The 17,610-nt window shown below is 40.4% G+C and overlaps 1 protein-coding gene across 3 annotated transcripts in view; it reads right to left on the bottom strand.

Annotated features, from left to right (window-relative positions):
* LOC111571898 (uncharacterized) overlaps window positions 1-17,610 on the bottom strand; it is an 87,472-nt gene that overhangs the window by 23,572 nt on the left and 46,290 nt on the right. For all 3 annotated transcript variants that reach the window (XM_055018339.1, XM_023275317.3, XM_023275308.3), the window contains 2 exons: window positions 16,811-17,202; window positions 10,088-10,209 (listed from right to left, as the gene is read on the bottom strand). In XM_055018339.1, the coding sequence (XP_054874314.1) occupies window positions 10,088-10,209; window positions 16,811-17,202 (514 nt within the window). The remainder of the gene's footprint in view (window positions 1-10,087; window positions 10,210-16,810; window positions 17,203-17,610) is intronic.

The following is a 17,610-nucleotide window of genomic DNA, read 5'->3' on the forward strand; positions in this document are numbered from 1 at the left end:
CTGAAATCAGAAGCAGATGTACAGAGCTGACAAACTGCAGGCTGAGAGTGTGACACGGAGCCAAAACCAGTTGATTTTCGAGCTTCTTCCTCGGGATTACAGAAAAGGAAATACACACATGCAAATCCAGACACACATTAGGGATCCTCTAATAGTTTCCTCATTTGAACTCTTACCTCAAATAACCCCTTTTCCATCATCTGAGAATAGAAAACCTGCTGCCACAAATCATTTTCCTGCTGCTGCTGCAACTCTGCAGGCTTCTAACAAGTAATTCGACTGTGTCATGCAGATGCACAGACAGACACATGTTCCCTACAGAGCTGGTGTGATGCAACGGAGGAACAGTGACAGACGTGCAGAAAGGAAAAAAAGAAACGGTACTGTAGCAGTGGAGCAGGCCTTCAGTCAGACAATCAAAGAGATGCTACAATCATCATCAGCACACAATCTGCTCAAACTGATTTCACGTTTTACAACAATTATTACATACAGTGACTAGTTTAAATACATTTACAGCATAACACGTTTTTTAGTTTTGGGCAGCCATCGGTTTCCATTCATCTCAGTGTAAAGTTGTTCTTCATATGAATCCTTTATCTTTTCTTTAGTTAAATTGCTGTTGTTTGTATTTTATTGCAGCTGAAAGAAACAAGGGAGACGATCAGATCTGACAGATGTTTGCATACAAAAGGTGACATGAAAAACGCAACACCAGCGTCTTGTATATTTTCCATATTCTTGTGTTTGGGTTTATGAATTTCTCGTGTAGCCTTGTTGCACTTCTTCTGCTCTTGTTCTTTTCACAGTGGAAACATTGAGTCAGTCCGTTCCAAAAAGCTCATGTGATTTTATTTGGTTACCGCAACTTACTATGCTGCCTCTCAAAAATAGCTCTCCGAACAAGACTACACTTACAAACACACACCAAGACACACAAAGACACACACTCAGGCTTTGTTATTTCTCTGCTCTTCTTGCTTGTAAGTGGGACGATGCAAACCTCCCCAGACAGCACGATGCCAAAGATTTCACTTTTGAAATATTTATGTTTTACACTATAACAAGTTTAAACACAAAAATATGCAGTCTTGCTTACATCTGTCTACACACACACACACACACACACACACACACACACACACACACACACACACACACACACAAAGAAGCTTCATTATTTTTGTTGTGGTTCTGAAGACTTTCCTTCATCACTGCTATTATCTCCTCTTACTACTTCTATCTCTTGTCCACGTTGTGACTGCAACAAAACTCCATCGAGCTCTTGTCTGCTCTGAGTTTGAGTTCTGGCACAGAATGCAGCTGTTGCTGTGTCCATTCTAGTAAAAGGTGTAATTACTCTCTACTGAACGTCCGCTTGGAATCATCTAGCTTTCGGTTCTCACACTACAATAAGAGCATCATGTTTTAAAACGGTTGGAGCCGTAATGTGCGCAATCTCTGCAAAGTGACATTAACAGAGTGGCATAAAATACAATCTAGCTTCTCTTTTACTCACTAAAGTTCACATTCCAATGCATGAAATGTTCTTTATTCTTATGCACATCACTGGTATTATCAATAGTGATAACTGCATTTTAACTCAGACTTTTCAACTAAGAGGACTCTGGACTTTCTTTCAGGATCTCAGTCTGCTTTACTTGTTCACATCATTACTAGAATGATTGAATTGTGTTCCTCCCTGTCCCTGTTTTACTCCAAGGAACTGAATGCTGACACACAGGAGAAGAAGCTGCAGCTTTACCACAAAGAGTTCATCTGTTAAAAGACAGCTAGGCCAAGTATAAAGCTAGATAGCTAACAGTCATGATCTGCTTCGGCACCAAAACTCTTCAGAAATCTGTCACTGAAAGAGATTTAGTGAACATGAGCTACAACAATAAAAGTAATAGTTTGTGTTGCAATGCAGTAGTTGTATGGACCCCAACAATCTCAGTCCTGGTACAGTCTAGTCTTGGTCATGACTCGGTTTATTTGGCTACAACACAGTCATCAGTGTTTTAAATTTCATATTATGAGTCAGAATTGATTTCAAACATTTCTGTCTGTGCATCTCGGCTAAACCACTGAAACTGAAAATATTGCATAGTGTTTGCTCAGTGCTGTAAATTTGTGCACCACTCGGAAAGGAACAAAAGACACTGAAGCTGAAATAACTTCCCTCACTCAGTGAATTCTCTCCTCGCTGTCTTTGAACAAGACATCAAAGTTCCCTCTGCTGCAGTAATTGACAGCAGAAATTTCAGCTTTAATGGCGATCAGATCCTGTAATCCAGAACAAGCACCCGACAAAACAATCCTGCAGCTAGAAACAAATCACTGTTTACTGTAGCTGTGAATTCCACTGATGGAAACAGTCAGACAGGGTGAAAACACACAACTGAACATACACAAACAAAGACACAAGCAGCCCGCCAGCGACACCCGACTGCTCCACAGTGTTCCTCTGAGTTATTTCTGTCTCCAGGACAAAGGGCTTTACCTCTGACTGAAAGATGACAGAGTGTGTGTTGGAGTTTCAGTGTGTGTTTTGGCAGGATAATTAGACCTTGTGCTTTGCTCCCTGAGAGTTGTTCAACCACAGGTTTGAGCCATAATGAATCTACACTGTCACGGACACTCGGCTGCCACACACACACGCACACACCCACACACACACACACACACACACACCCACACACACCCACACACACACACACACACACGGGCACGAACACACACACACGGGCACGAACACACACACACGGGCACGAACACACACACACACGGGCACGAACACCAAACTGAGCACGTTCACAGATGTCTGAAAACAAACACACACATAATCACACACACATTGTGTAAATGTTTAACCGGGAGAGAAACAGAAAGAGAGAGAGAGAGGCCGGAATAAATGAGGCCAAAGAGAGAGCGAGAGACTACTGAAAAACAAATAATTACTCTTTATTGCACTGCAGATTACACGGCACCGTACGTGTTTTCCAAGCAAATAATTAATCACCACAATATGGCTTGTATGTAAGAGTATTTATAAAAAGTGCTTTGCTTACTTCTCAGGCAATAAAGTGAAGTGAAGCAAGAGGAAACACCTGTGTTTGTGTCAGAGTGCTCAGATGATGTGAGTCATTTTAAAGCCTCTACAGCCTTCAGTGATGAAGCTTTGCCTCTCGGCCTTCAGGCGGTGAAGCTGCATGAAGCTCTTCAGTCAACAGTAGCGACATGCCGCCAGCTCAGTGTTCTACAGCAATATAACAACTCGTTGGTAATAATGGGGCATAAATAATGTGAATAATGACAGTCATTCCGGAGCCCGATCTCCCATAAAGTAGCGGCTTTGGTGCTAAATTGTTCCAGGCCTAATAAAACAATCTCATCAGTCGTATTTTATTGACTTATTTAGAAAGACAATTATCTGTTTATTTTAACGTTTCCCTTCCCTTTCTAGCTGGGTCTCTTTGGTGATAGAAATCATGTTCATGACATTGTAAATTAACCACATAGCTTCGTCCCCACACCGTTAGATCAGTGATTTCTAACTTCTGACCTGATGGTGGCGCTGGATTAAAGTAATGACCAAAGTTATTAAAACTCATTCTGTAGTTGAAATAAATGTCTTGGCCAAATTTCGAGGTAATCCGTGTGATAGTTGTCGAGGCGTTTCATTCAAAACTAAGTGTCCCTCAAGATAAAGAAAATTAATTGGATCATCTGACTAATGATATATCAACTGGGAACCATGAATGCACCAACTTTTGTGGCTATCCAGTTAACAGATCTTAACCAATAAATGAAAGTTTTGATATGCTGGTGGAGCTCAAGAAAAAGTCAAGTCAAAGATCATCATGGTCTTAAGGATTCATCCTCTGGGCACCATGAATTTGTGTACCAAATTTCATGGCAATGCATTCAAAAGTTGTGGTTTAGACATTTCTGTAAATCTAATAGGCTTCATCCTCTTGGGGCCATGAATCTAAAAATTTAATGGCAATCTATGTAACAGCAACAAAACTATTTACTTTTTCCAAATCAGTTAAAAAAATTGCTGTTTTTTTCCCCCCTTTCCAACCATTGTAAAGGCTAAAATGCATCTAATACAAAATAAGTAGATGTAAAAATGACTCCAGTAAAACTAGCAACCATGTGATAGTTGTAACGTCCACCTTAAGACTAAAAGCCAATGTTCACCCAAATAATGACATCATCTGGGAACCACTAATGCACCAATTTTTGTGAAAACGACACGCCTGAATCAGAAGAAATTCACCCAGTTGAACCAAACATGACTCCTCTATCCCGCCAAGCCTAGTGGATGACAGTGTAGGATTCATGGCAATGGACTTCTTGAAATTTCCTTTCAAACTACCTCACGTTCCTGTCAGACCTCTAAACTCTACACCTCTGGTTGGAAGACGTCAGCCCCCAGATGTGCCTGGGCTGACCAGATGCAGTGACTCACGACGAGTCCAGGGATTGTTGAATCAACAAACTCTAAAATGTATCTTAAATAAAGCAAGTATAAGAAGAAAAAAACACTCTTCAGTTGAACGGGTTACAATTGGTATGACATTGCTGTGAAAACCACATGCCTGAATCACCCTACACTGTCTAGTTCAGCTGAGCCAAACATGATTGGTCGATCCTGCTAAGCCTGGTTAATGATGTGTGAAGTTCTTGGCAATGGACTTTCTGACAATGGATTTCCTCTGAAATTTCCTCAAGTTCCTGTCAGATCTCTAAACTGTCCATGTCGAGTTGAAAGACGTAATCCCCCAAACGTGTCTGTGTCCAGACCAGACTAATGACTCGCAGTGACTCCAGTGGCTAAGAAAAACTCTGAGCGTTGCTTGGATATGGACACTACCACTCACGTCTGGAGTCGGGGGTTCGGATGGTGTTACTAGCCAAATGCTTGGTGGAGTATCGAGTTTGGACATGCACATTTGAGTTGCCTCCACACTCACTCTTCAACATACACAAGGAAAAACCTTGAATACTACAGTGGAGAACGGAAATTTAGTTTACAGACTTCTACAATCACAACTAAGGCTCAAAAAGAAGCAAGAGCCTACGTTCAGACTTTTGTAGAGTAGTTTATGAACTCTTGTCTGTCCTAAATCTTTCCACATTTTTGCTTCTTCCACACTCAAACTGATGGACTCTGATGTACTGTCAATAAATGTGGATCTCTGAGGTGGTGTCCGAGTGTTTTGGACACTTTTTTGCAATCACTGTTAAACTGGGATTAAACTTCTGTTCTTAGTTTATTCAATTATTGTTGCATTTTTAGCAGAACTGCACTAAACGGAATGTTTTCATTTACGCTACCTTAACCATCGTGTCGTCCTGTGGGTCAAATTGACCCGGTTTAAAGTTTAAAAATGTTGAAAAAAAATATTTTCACTGTGAAACTTCTGATGTTCACATTTTCAACATTTTTTGGTGGAAAAAAATGTTAAAAATGGTTCTTTAAGAATATTTACAAAAAAATCAACCAAAATCCAGCAAATTTCGCTGGATTTTGGTTGATTTTTTTTCTGAATGTTCTTAAGGAAAATATTAGAAGCTTTACTGATATATATGGAATCACTTTAGATATTTTTAGGATTTTTTTGGAAGATTTTTCTTGCCAAATTTGGGGGATTTTTAAAAATAAAACTTTTAAGGGAAACTTCTAAGGAATTATTGGAATTTTCTTCCTGAAGTTTTTGCAAATTTTCAGAAATTTGGGGAACTTTCTTGCAGAATTTTTGGATTTTTTTCAGACAAGGAAACAATATTTTTTGGTGCCCATAAATGAGGACAATAGGAGGGTTAAAATGTGTCTTTCTTCTTATACTTGTGATGAAATATCTGATTAAAATCTAAAAAATGTCTTGTTGCTGCGGTTCTGAAACCATGCGTAAACATGCATGTGCTCTTGCCCACAGGAACAGCATCACCTGCCAACAGAACAGGGAACAAGGCTCCACGTTCCTCTTTTCTCGGCCTCCTCATTGTTCTACAGCAAGAACAAACACACATACAGCGGACAACTCTGCAGCCAACTTCACAGAAGACTCACAGCTACACTTCTGTTTCTCTTTCTCTTTATGTCTTCTCCCGTTGTGTGACCGGCTGTTGAGTTACAGCCTTAACTCATTTCATTCTCACATTTATCCCACCGCCTCCCCCCGGTTTTCCTCTGCAGCTTGAATCACAGACGTGAGGGCCAAAGCTGTACATGATGCTCACCACGTACCCAATCCCAGCTCGTGGATCTTTCACATGTGGAGTAAATCAAATTCTCCCTGGCGTCAGCGCACTGAGAGGTGCTGATGTTATCTGTTGAGCTACTGATTTCAGTATAGAGCTTAGTACAACGTTCAAAGAGCGTGATGACAACGTATTTGATCCAGGCAGATAAATGCAGAAACTGATCCAAACCACAGCTGATAAATGATGACTTTTACTTTTGCTTAGGTAAACACTGAACTTCTGGTTATTTCTCAAAACTGTTGGTCCTTAATAATGGTAAAAAACATGTTTTTTTTAAACGTGTCCGCTAAAGATGAAAGTCACTCGCGACCCAGGAGTGCTTTTGTTCACGTATACTGGATGCAAATGATAGCAGGTTGTGTTTTTTTTCCTAGTTTGATGTCATGAAGCCTGTTTTTATTGGCTTATTATCAGTCACATGAGCAGTGCAGCACCTGAGTTACAGGTTTAGTGTAGAGCTGCATTTTCCTTGATGTTGGATGGTTTTGGTGACATACTGTCCAACTATTGAATCACAGAGAAGTAAAGACTGATAAAGATTTGTCATTTTTACCATCTTTCCATCAAAACTCCATTTCATAAACCAGGTACAAGCTCTGGGCTGGTGCTAGAGCTGGTTACAAGTTGGTTCAACTGGGAATGTTCTATCACCTGGTTCACTTTTCTGTCGGCTAGAGAACCACCATAGACTGTAGTCACTGTATTCATTGTTTGAACATTGGTTTCATTATTGAAACTTAATCTAGTCTATTCTGAATGTCTGTTGAGAACCATGCAGTGTGTTTTCTCTCCAATGGATCGCTGCTAAAAAGCCACTGAGGTCAATGTTCATCTAAGTTTTTCCTACTGGTTGGCGTTTCTACATCACCAGTCAGTGTTCTAGCAAACAGAAGTTGGTGTTCGAGCACCTGCTGGTGACATTAAAACATCGAACAGCAAAGAACATGAGACGAACAATGGCCTAATCCGATGTCCACGCGCTACTGTTGCAAGTTCACGTCCATCCTGAAGGTCTGGTTTTCTTCTTCTTTGTATTTATATTCTAGTTTTAGTAGTTTTTGATGGTTTCAATAATCCTGCCCCCATCCTCTTAGTCCTAGACAAGCAAATGGATCTATAATGCAGTTTTCCTGGTGAAGATCCGGCTCTTTGACTGACGAAATGTGAAGAACTGGTTCAAGATTAGGCCGAAGGATCTATAACTGCTTTGGCAGAAACTGGATGATTATTACTTCATAGTTCTTACCAGATTTCCAGGTTTACAGGTTCTGAATCTGGGAAGCCAAAAGATCTTTGAAAGAACCTTGGTGTTCCTTGGCCATGACAGGGAAAAGGAAAGTGGTGCCACAATTTACAGAAACCGTTTTAGCTAAGAAGCTTTTACAAAAACCTTTAGATGCAAATGGCTATTTTTAGTGGTCAATTGGAGTTTAGTAGGTGTCTCTATCAGACGCTACAGAGGACTGTGTGCAAGACAAGACTGCATAAAAATCTAATTGAATAAATATAAAAGAATGCTGGAACACTGTTTTTTCTGACATTATTTTTTGAATGATAAAGAAAATGGGTGCAACATGCATTGTATAAGTGCTACTAGAGATCAGAGGTAGTTGGAGTGTTTAAAAAACTGCATTGCATTTAAGGGTTAAAGGATTTTGTAGTTTGTGTTGGTTTGGAAAAAATGCTAAAAAAGCAAGAAGGCAGAGAGGTTTAACTCCCTTCCCGTTTGCTACTCATAAATAACCAGAGCATTAACCGCAGTGGGAGAAACACACTTCTGATGTATTAAACTGCTCCAAAGGAGACTTGTAGCTTTATAGCTGTTAAGCTTCTGACACCGAGGGAGTGTTTTAAGCTCTTCACAGGGATATAATAGTCCTGTCATGCTTTTTCTTCACTTTCATTTCTTAACCCATTTCTCTGATGAGATTAAAGTGAATTCAAACTAGCACATATTTTCCTCCCGCTTCCTCTCCGTCTTCCCAAAGCTCCAGTCAGCTCTTTGATAGGGGAGTAAATAAAACTGGGATGATGCAACATGCAGAAATGTTGCCAAAGAAAGAGCAGCCAAGAGGAAATTAAGTCTTATTGCAGCTACACAACTTCATGGCTGCACCATTGAGGGGATTCAGACTCCCGACAATAATGTGATCATCTGTCATCATCTGTTGCAACTGTATGTTCATGTTACAATCAGAGAACCAAACCGAAACACTCCATCCATCACTCAAAACACTGTATTTTCTCAAATCTGCTATTTTTCTGTGATTTGATTTTGAGTGCACACCAACTTCAAAAGGACATAATGATCAGTTTAGGTGCAAAATGCCCTCTTTCCTGCTCCATCTGCATCACTACCTCTGACAGCCAGCTAAGAGTCGAGCAGGTAAATTGCTGTTACTGAGGTTGAGCAAACAACCTCCATTTTTAAATGAGCTTCTGTGTGTCTCACCACATTTAAACACCCAATTTGTACCGCTAACTTTTGTTTTTGTTTCCTTTCCACTGCTGGAAATTGGCTCAGGGCTTTGCAGAGAAAAATGAATCTGCTTTCCTCCCCATCTGTGCTCAACAAGTCTGTCTCCTGCCCCTCCACTGTTGAGGTTTTTTCTATTGTATAGCTGTTTTTTTTTTTTTTTTTTTTAAACTGCAGTGGTTATTGTGGCATCAGGATTTTCGGCTGCTTCAGGCTTCCTGCTTGGTTATTTTCTGATCAAAGGCCATTTTATTTTTCTCACCCAGAAATTACAGCTGGTCACAGGCTCCTTCAGATCACCCACCACGTTGTTTCAGAGGCATTTATGCTGCTTTCACCCCAGTAGTTTAGTTGCTTAGAACATTTCTATATCACGCAAACAACTGTATTTTCTAAGACGCACAACTGCAATGCTGAAATACTAGAAGTGTGATTCCTCAGTAGTACAAGACACCATTTTTTTAACTACAAGAAACGTGTTTATGCAATTCTACATGTTGCAATTTAGTGTTAAAGTCGTAGGTTCAATTCCCCGTTGTTGCATAGTTTGTGTTTTTGCTCCAACTTGCAAGATTTCTTTCCAAAATGAAGCATTTGGGAAATATATATGAACTTAAATGACATAATTCCAACATATACACTCCCGTTTCAAAGGTATGGGTTCAAACAGACAATTCAAAAACTCTCACTTTTATCCATGTGCTAACATAACTGTACAAGGGTTTTCTAATCATCAGTGAGCCTTTCAACACCATTAGCTAACACAATGTAGCATTAGAACACAGGAGTGATGGTTGCTGGAAATGTTCCTCTGTACCTCTATGGAGATATTCCATTAAAAATCAGCTGTTTCCAGCTACAATAGTCATTTACAACATTAACAATGTCTACACTGGATTTATCCTTCATTTAATGCTATCTTCATTGAAAAAAACTGCTTTTCTTAAAAAAATAAGGACATTTCTAAGTGACCTCAAACTTTTGAATGGTAGTGTAGATTTAAACATTGAAAAAAAATGGTAGATGTGATTGACACATCTGCTAATTTTGCACTTTTTAACCAAGTTTAGATGTCAAATCAATAGAAAATCTCTCAGTGGAGTAATTTTACACCACTTCTTTCCACCTGGGACTTCACTTCTGACAAACTACAACAACTTACCACAACAAAGATATAAAATACATACAATGTGGCAGGATTTGATAGACTTAAATGTCACATGAACATCTGCTCCATGACAGACGTTAAAGACTAACTGCAAAAATGAATTTGTTGGTGGTTGCTGTCAAGACCCAGATCCCTTCTCCAACACACCAACAGTGACTGTCACTCACCCGTTGCAGGACAAGCCTGTTGTACTCATCTCCAATACGTTGGAGCTCTCGTCCGAACGCCTCTTCACGCATGACCCCTGCTGCGTTTCTCCGCCAAATGCTAGAGGGGTTGAGGGAGAGTCCTGCAACAGAAAGAACAAAATAAAACTGTGCAAATATGATCAAATAAGCATGCACGATATCGTGTCAGAACCACAGCTCACATAGTGCAGCAGGTTGTACAGAACCTAGGTGAGGGTAAAAGGTGCTATAAAAGTGCAGACCATTTACGATTTTCAGGATGTGTGGTGCAGCTTTAGTTCACACATTCTTTTGCAAAATTTCTGCGCTGATTCAAAGTATAAATATTCTCCACCGAGGCAAAATGTATATTCATCTATGTACGTAATCAAACAGGATCTGCAGCTTTATGTGTGGTTGGAGGTTTAGACTTGAAAACGCAGTGAAACCTCAGAACAGAGATATTTGAAATGTGACTGACAGAAGAACTAAACTCTGTATTTACAGAACTCTATACTGTGATGTTCATTCATTGTAACTTATGCAAACATTAGGCTTCCATGAAATAAATCTGCAGCCACAACAGCAAAATCAGCCAAACTGTGTTCCTGTGTGCTGAGCTGAACATCGAAAACGTGACAGAAAAGCAGACGATATTTAAACGCGTGATTTTTTTGAGAATCTCACGTGATGTGCGTATCGAGCTTTACCACCAATACATGAGCGCGTCATAATGGATGCAGTTACAAAAACATAAGCAGCAAAATCCTTTTAGTAGGAGCATTTTGAGGAAATTAGATAACAAGCAGCCAGCGTGTGATTCAGAAAGCAGGTGCTTCACGGCGTCAGAGCAGACACTTGTTTAGACTTGACCCAGCTGAGCTTATTTGATGTTATAAAAGATGCTCACAGTGACTCAATGAGAGTGACAATGAAATCCCCAGACGAGATGCAAATCAGATCGATTCGAGCTGAGATTTAAAAAGAGCAAGTCATGCTTATATTTTCATGTTTACTGGAAGAAACAACATTAGTTTAGAACCGGATAAATTTTAATGGCATCACAGCATTGACTGGTTAGCTGACCGGGTGATGAATGTGTGTGTGTTCATGTGCGTGTCTTCGTGGTTAATCTGCTACGTTTTCAGTCTGAACTACATTATGACTATGAAAGGCTCTGACCTCTTACCGTTCTCCGCTTATGACTCATGCATGCCGCTGTGAAACCCAGACTTAATATTTCTCATATCCTCCAATATCGAAGAGACTGATTCACAAATTAATCCATCGAGCTGCACCAGAGTGTTGCTGAAAAAAAAAAAAAAAAAAAAAGAGTGTTGCTGATGGGAGATACGAGCACGAGGGCAACCGTGCATGCTACGATAGTGTCGGAAAATGCTACATATGCTGTATTTATGTGGTAACTGTGGGAATAAATTGCCCAATTTGTGCAAATAAGTGAAGATATCTCCTGTTTCTTTAATTAAGAAACCAACTTACTTTACGTTAAAACTGATTCTCATCTCCCTGACTGGTGTGAATCCAAAACAAGAGCTCAGAACAATCAGTTGCACTTAACACACTTTACAATTAAATCTACTTTTACGTTATCCTCGGCGTCTTCTTGCTTTGGCCACATTTTAAAGGACTATTTGAAGGTCAGGCTGCTTTGAGGAGACACGGGAGATATTTAGGAAGTTGAATGCTGTGTCATACCTTGCACATGGATTATTTTTGTAACATTCTTTTGAAACCACAGGAACCAAAAAACAACAGTAAATATATAACATGATCATCTTCATGGAGCTCTGCTGCACAAGCAACAAGAGTGTTTTCACCCAATTCTCACGAACCAAGATGGAAAAAAACTGCTAATAAAGGTTTGCTGATGCTTGAAGGCGAAGCAAATTTAAAAACACATAATGATTCACTCCACTAGAAGACACTCAGGCTTTGTGCAGCTCTCCATGCACCGTGCATAAACTTAACCAACTAGTTTTGTTGCATAAACGAAGGAAAACAGCAACCAAAAATGACAGAAAACAGTGATTGAAAATCATTTGCACAGACGTTTTACAAAAACCTATCATCTCTGTCTAAACCTAACCAGCTAGCTTTGGTGCCTATACACAACCAAGTAGTACAATGAGCAAAACTGACAGAAAACAGTGACAGAAAAGCATTTGCACAGACACGTTTTAAACCAAATCATCATCTCTTGCTATACATATTCAAGTAGTTTTAGTGCCTAAAGTTAATCAAGACGTTTTGAAGCACGAACACAAACAGCGACTAAACATGACAAGAAACAGCGACACAAAAAGGCGACTGAAAAGTGTTTGCACAAGGTTTTTTTTCCCAACTCAAACGATCATCTTTGTCTAAACCTAACCAACTAGTTTTAGTTCCTAAACTTACTGAAGTAGTTTTGTGGCATAAAGACAAGCAAACGATGTAAAACAGTGACTAAAAAGCGATTGCACAGGTGTACTTTAACGTTTCTTTAATGTATCCAAGTGGTTTCACTGTCCAAACCTAGCCAAGCAGTTTGTAGTGTAAACAAAAGCAAACAGGGACTGAAAATGACAAAAAAACAGGATGGTAACCGGCTAATAATGGTTTGCTGATGCTCAAGGGCAAGCAAATAAAAGAAGAATTTGGAAAAAAACAGCTCAAAAAAAGTCTGAATTTGACCAGAAAACATAATTATTTACTCCAGCTGAGGACACTGAGTGGGCTTTGTGCAGCTCACCAACTCAGATTTCAGTCTAAAGTTTATTTGTTCTATCAAAGCCTCAGGCACAAAATCTATCTTTGTGCAAGCAGCCCTGAGGTTGTGTTATAATTAAACAGTGTGTATAAAGACAAAAAATGCATCAAAGTGGTGTGTTTCCCTCTGAAAGTGAAGAAACCTGACGGTGCTATGAGTGTGATCTGCAGGAGGAGGAGGAAGTGCTGAGCAACAACGACGATAAACCAATTCTCCTGAAGCCCCGCACTCTATCTTGCCATCTAACACACAAACAGGCAAGAAATCTTGATAACCGAGACTTTTTGTGAGACGAGGAAGATGAATTACATGCTGTTTATCTCCTCTGTGCTCCATCTCATGAATGTAGCAGACTGATTGAAATGCAAAGAGCTTCTGTCTGCATCTTACAAAAGACCTGCAGGCCTATTTTGTCTGCTAAAATACACACATTGAGGCCTATTTTGATTGGCGTACTTAATGAACGACACGTACACGCAGGTCTGTTTTGACTGCTATCTTGTCTGTCTGGCTGCAAAGGCTGAGAAAAAAAACAGACACAAGGCAATCAGTGAAACTAATCACTGCTATTATAAAACGCTGAGCCACGCATACGGAGCAGAGGCTAACGGATGTTTTCTTTCAGCCTCCGGAGATGAAGTTTTTTACTCACAAAACTCCACTATCTTTAGAAACAAAAAACGTGTTTGTGGTTAAAAGTGGGGTGTTAACAGAAAGGGCTGAATTTTATTTTAACCACACGGTTTAAACACGCAATGATGTGTGTTTTTGCACCTGAAACCACGGCTCACTTCGGGGAATCTGAGATAAACAAAGGATGAGGGAACAATATTATTACATAGTGGATATTTTTGCAATCCAGAACTCAAAATTTACTCTGTTAGTTGTTGTTTTTGTGCCAGATTTCTGCCTCATGGCACAGTTTTGTTTATTACCAAGCAGCTGGGATCGGCAACTTCAGCCGCCGACAGCATCCCAGTTAAAAGCCGGAGTCTTTCTTCTCAAAGTTGTGCTGATGTAAACAAGCCCAAGGGAGCAGAGTGTTTTTAGATCACTGTTGCTGGAGGTGATAGACTTGTGTGTTTTGTTCTGCGTTCGTTTGGCAATAAACTACAGACATAAGAATAGGATTCAGGCAGTGAGAACTGACGAAACTCCAGCAAACACTTTGGTAGTAAGTTCAAACCCACAGAACTGGATTTCACACGTTACTGTAGACACAAATGTGAGCAAATCAACTAAATATTTCAGGAATATATAAAATGGTGACAAATAGAGGTGTGCCATCTAGATTATTTGCAGTTACAAAACAACAGCAGGTAAAAATGTCATTCTTGATATTTAAAAACAGTTTATATCATGAAATAATTCAGGAAGAAAAAAGTGTAAAAGAGTAAAAGAAGAGAAACGGTAACTATGATAGAAATCCACCTCTTGTTTAGCATTTGCACATAATTTAACCCAAACCATCATCTTCTCGCAAATGTATTGAAGTTGCCTCAGTGTCTAAACTCAACCAAGCAGTTTTGTAGCTGAAAAAAAGCAAACAGTGAATGAAAATTACAGAAAATTGTTGCATAAAACAGACTGTGTATACACAGATGTTTATTAAACTAAACCATCCTCTATCCTAAATGCACTAAAGTAATTTTGGTGCCTAAACTTATTAAACTAGTTCGTTGTGGAAATTAAAGCAAACAGTGACCAAAATGACCGAAGACAAGGACAGAAAACGACTAAAAAACGTTTTCACAGCTGTATTTTAACCCAAGCCATCATCTTTTCCTAAATGTACTGAAGTAACGTCAGAGCCTACACTTAATCGAGCAGTTTTGTAGCATTAACAAAAGCAAACAGTGACTGAAAATGAAAGAAAACAGCGACAAAAAACAGAGACTGAAACGCTTTTGACAGACAACAGTGAAAAAAGACAGAAAACAGAGACAGAAACCATCTGTACAGGCGTACTTAAACACAAACCATCGTCTTTTCCCCCACCTACCCAAACAGTTTTACAGTGTAAACACAGCGTCAAAACGGCGACTGAAAATGAGAGAAAACAGTGACAGAAAACAGTGAGTGAGAAGCATTTGCGCAGGCATCTTTTAACCCATACCATCATCTTTGTTCAAACCTAACCAAATAGTTTTGTATTTTCAACAAAAACAGCAACTAAAAATGACAAAAAAGCAACATAACACAATGACTGAAAAGTGTTTGCACAGGTGTATTTTAAACCAAACTACCATCTTTTCCTCAGCATTTTCGAGTAGTTTTAGTGCTTAAACTTAACCGAGTAGTTTTGTGGTGAAAACAAAAGCAGTGACTGAAAACGACAAGAAACAGCAACAGAAAAGCATTAACATCTGTTCCAAAATGTACTGAAGTAGTTTGGGTTAATAAACCTAATCAAGACGTTTTGTAGCGTAGACGCAAACAGCGACTGAAGATGACAGAAAACAGTGACAGAAAACAGCCTTTGCACAGATTCCCTGAATTAGGTTTAAGAGTGTAAAGAGTTCAACGTAAAAACACATCATTTCAACTTGTTTTTTCAGGAATTATGTTTCTGAATTTGACTCTTTCCAATATTTCACCCAGAAATTGCAGCATTCAGCACTGCAGATTCCTCAGTGCTTCATGACAAGAGGATACCTCTGAAAGCTATTTAGTGTGGCAGTCATAAAAATATCAAAATACAGTTTTCTCTTCAGTTTCACAGATTGCCTCCTGCATCTTTCCTGTATGTGTGATGCTACAGTCACATGGTCGGGCGTGGCGCTGCTGGTTTAGCTGAAGACCCGTCCTGTTTCCTGGAAACTCACTCAGCAGGATTCCTTAAAAACTGTAAATCTACAGCAACAATCCAGCATCAGCAGGTCTAATACATCCTGAGAGTCCAACTCAATGTGTCATTATGTGTTTGTCTCCAACACAAAGAGAGTGAAGATGTAAATAAATGACAGGGTGAGATTACAGTCTGGAAGGATGGTTTAAACTAATGTGATTACATGTTTATTCAGTCACATCTGGCTCAGTTTTATGACCGATATGTATCGAACATCTCAGAGTTTGTGACTTTGGGGAGGTTTTATGCACTCAAAAGAAGAAGATATTACTCAATAGGAAGCAGAGTATTACTACTACACTGGAATGAAAACATGGGAATCATCAGAAAAGGATTTGGCAGACTGCTGACTCATTAGTGTTTTTTATATCTGCATGTTTCTGCCTGAACTCTCTGGATTTCCCTTCAAGGGCCAACGGAGTCAATAAACCAGAATGTGAAAACAAATACAGACTGCCTTACTCACCTGACAGAATACAGTAAATACTGCAGAGTAAAAAGGTCTTTCCACATGAGTAAGATCTCATGAGAGAAACGGGAGGAGAGAGAGAGAAAAAAACATCCCCGTTATGTTTTTGTTCATCTTTTTTACTATCACTGTTAGCACTCAGCACCACCACCCCTCGGTGTTTGATAAAGGAAGCTTCAGGAGGCTTGTGATGGGCTCATATCTGGTTTCATATTTTGCTGCACACCCACACAGAAGCAGCAGCAACAGCAGCCAAATTCACAGTGAAAACATCCAGAGTCGCTTGTACTAGCTGAGTCAGGCCAACTTTCACACACAGGCTCAGTATTTTAACAGTATCAGGGTGTTGTTCACGCGTTACACAGATAAAGACTTTAATTCGCAGTTTGTTGCTTCATTACTGCTGATTTGGAGTGACAGACACGGACAGTGGAAGGTTATTTCTGGGATCATTAGAAGCACTTTTAAGGAGATCAGAGGTCTAGATGTTTTATTTATCATATGACAGCAGCAACCAGAGTACAAGAAAGGCTTTTTACGTGCAAAAACTATTGCAGAGATTGAATGTGCAACTGATTTCCCTCGTGTATGTCACTTTATCCGCAGCTACTGCAGTAATTCAGCGCCTGAGCTCACCGTGCTGCTGCGTTCCCGGTCCTCCTCCGTGCGCCTCATCGGTCATGCGCTCCAGCGCGTGTTTGATCACCTGGCCGCTCGGGCTCGGAGTCTGCGTGGCTTTGTCAGCCGTCAGTCGCTTCGGTGAGAGCGGGGAGCTCGGCACCGAGTCGGCACCATCGGCGGAGAAATAGCCACTGGAGGAGCGGCGAGGGAGGTGAAAAATCGACCTGGTCTGAAACACGCCTAGGCTGGCCTGCGCTCTGGACCAGGACGGGGAGTCCGGCTCTCCTCCGGTGGAGTTCAAACGGGATGTTTTCGCCGAGACCCCAGCTGCACCGACGGGTTCTGGATCTGCTCCGCCGCCCTCTGTAGCTGCTACTGCGGCCGAGCCATGGGACGGATTTGGCGGTCTGTTGGATGAACAGAGCGGCACCGTGAGCCTGGAGTCTCATCACTGAGTCCGAACAGCCTACAGCCTCTCTGAGTCTCTGCATCTGGAGCCGCTGGTGAAGCAGCGCGCTGCTGCGTCAGGACCGGACTTTGTAGGCTCCAAATGTCCCCTCAGAGCTGCTGAATTTCTGTCATTTCAATCTGGATAATTTACCACAAGCTCAGCGACGCGCACTAACCTTTGTTCAATAACAGCGCTCCAACATGAACCGGCTTTTATAAAACGTACCATATTCTCTACACTTGATACTCAAACAACAGCTGAGAGTGTAGCCAGAGAGTAAGTCTATGTGTACTGAATGTGTTCCTGTCCAGGCGGTAGCCCGGGTTTCCTGTCCAAACTGGCCACCCGGTGTCCATTGTTTGAC

The sequence above is a fragment of the Amphiprion ocellaris genome, chromosome 16 (genome assembly GCF_022539595.1).
Source record: "Amphiprion ocellaris isolate individual 3 ecotype Okinawa chromosome 16, ASM2253959v1, whole genome shotgun sequence".
NCBI classification, from domain to species: Eukaryota; Metazoa; Chordata; class Actinopteri; family Pomacentridae; genus Amphiprion; species Amphiprion ocellaris.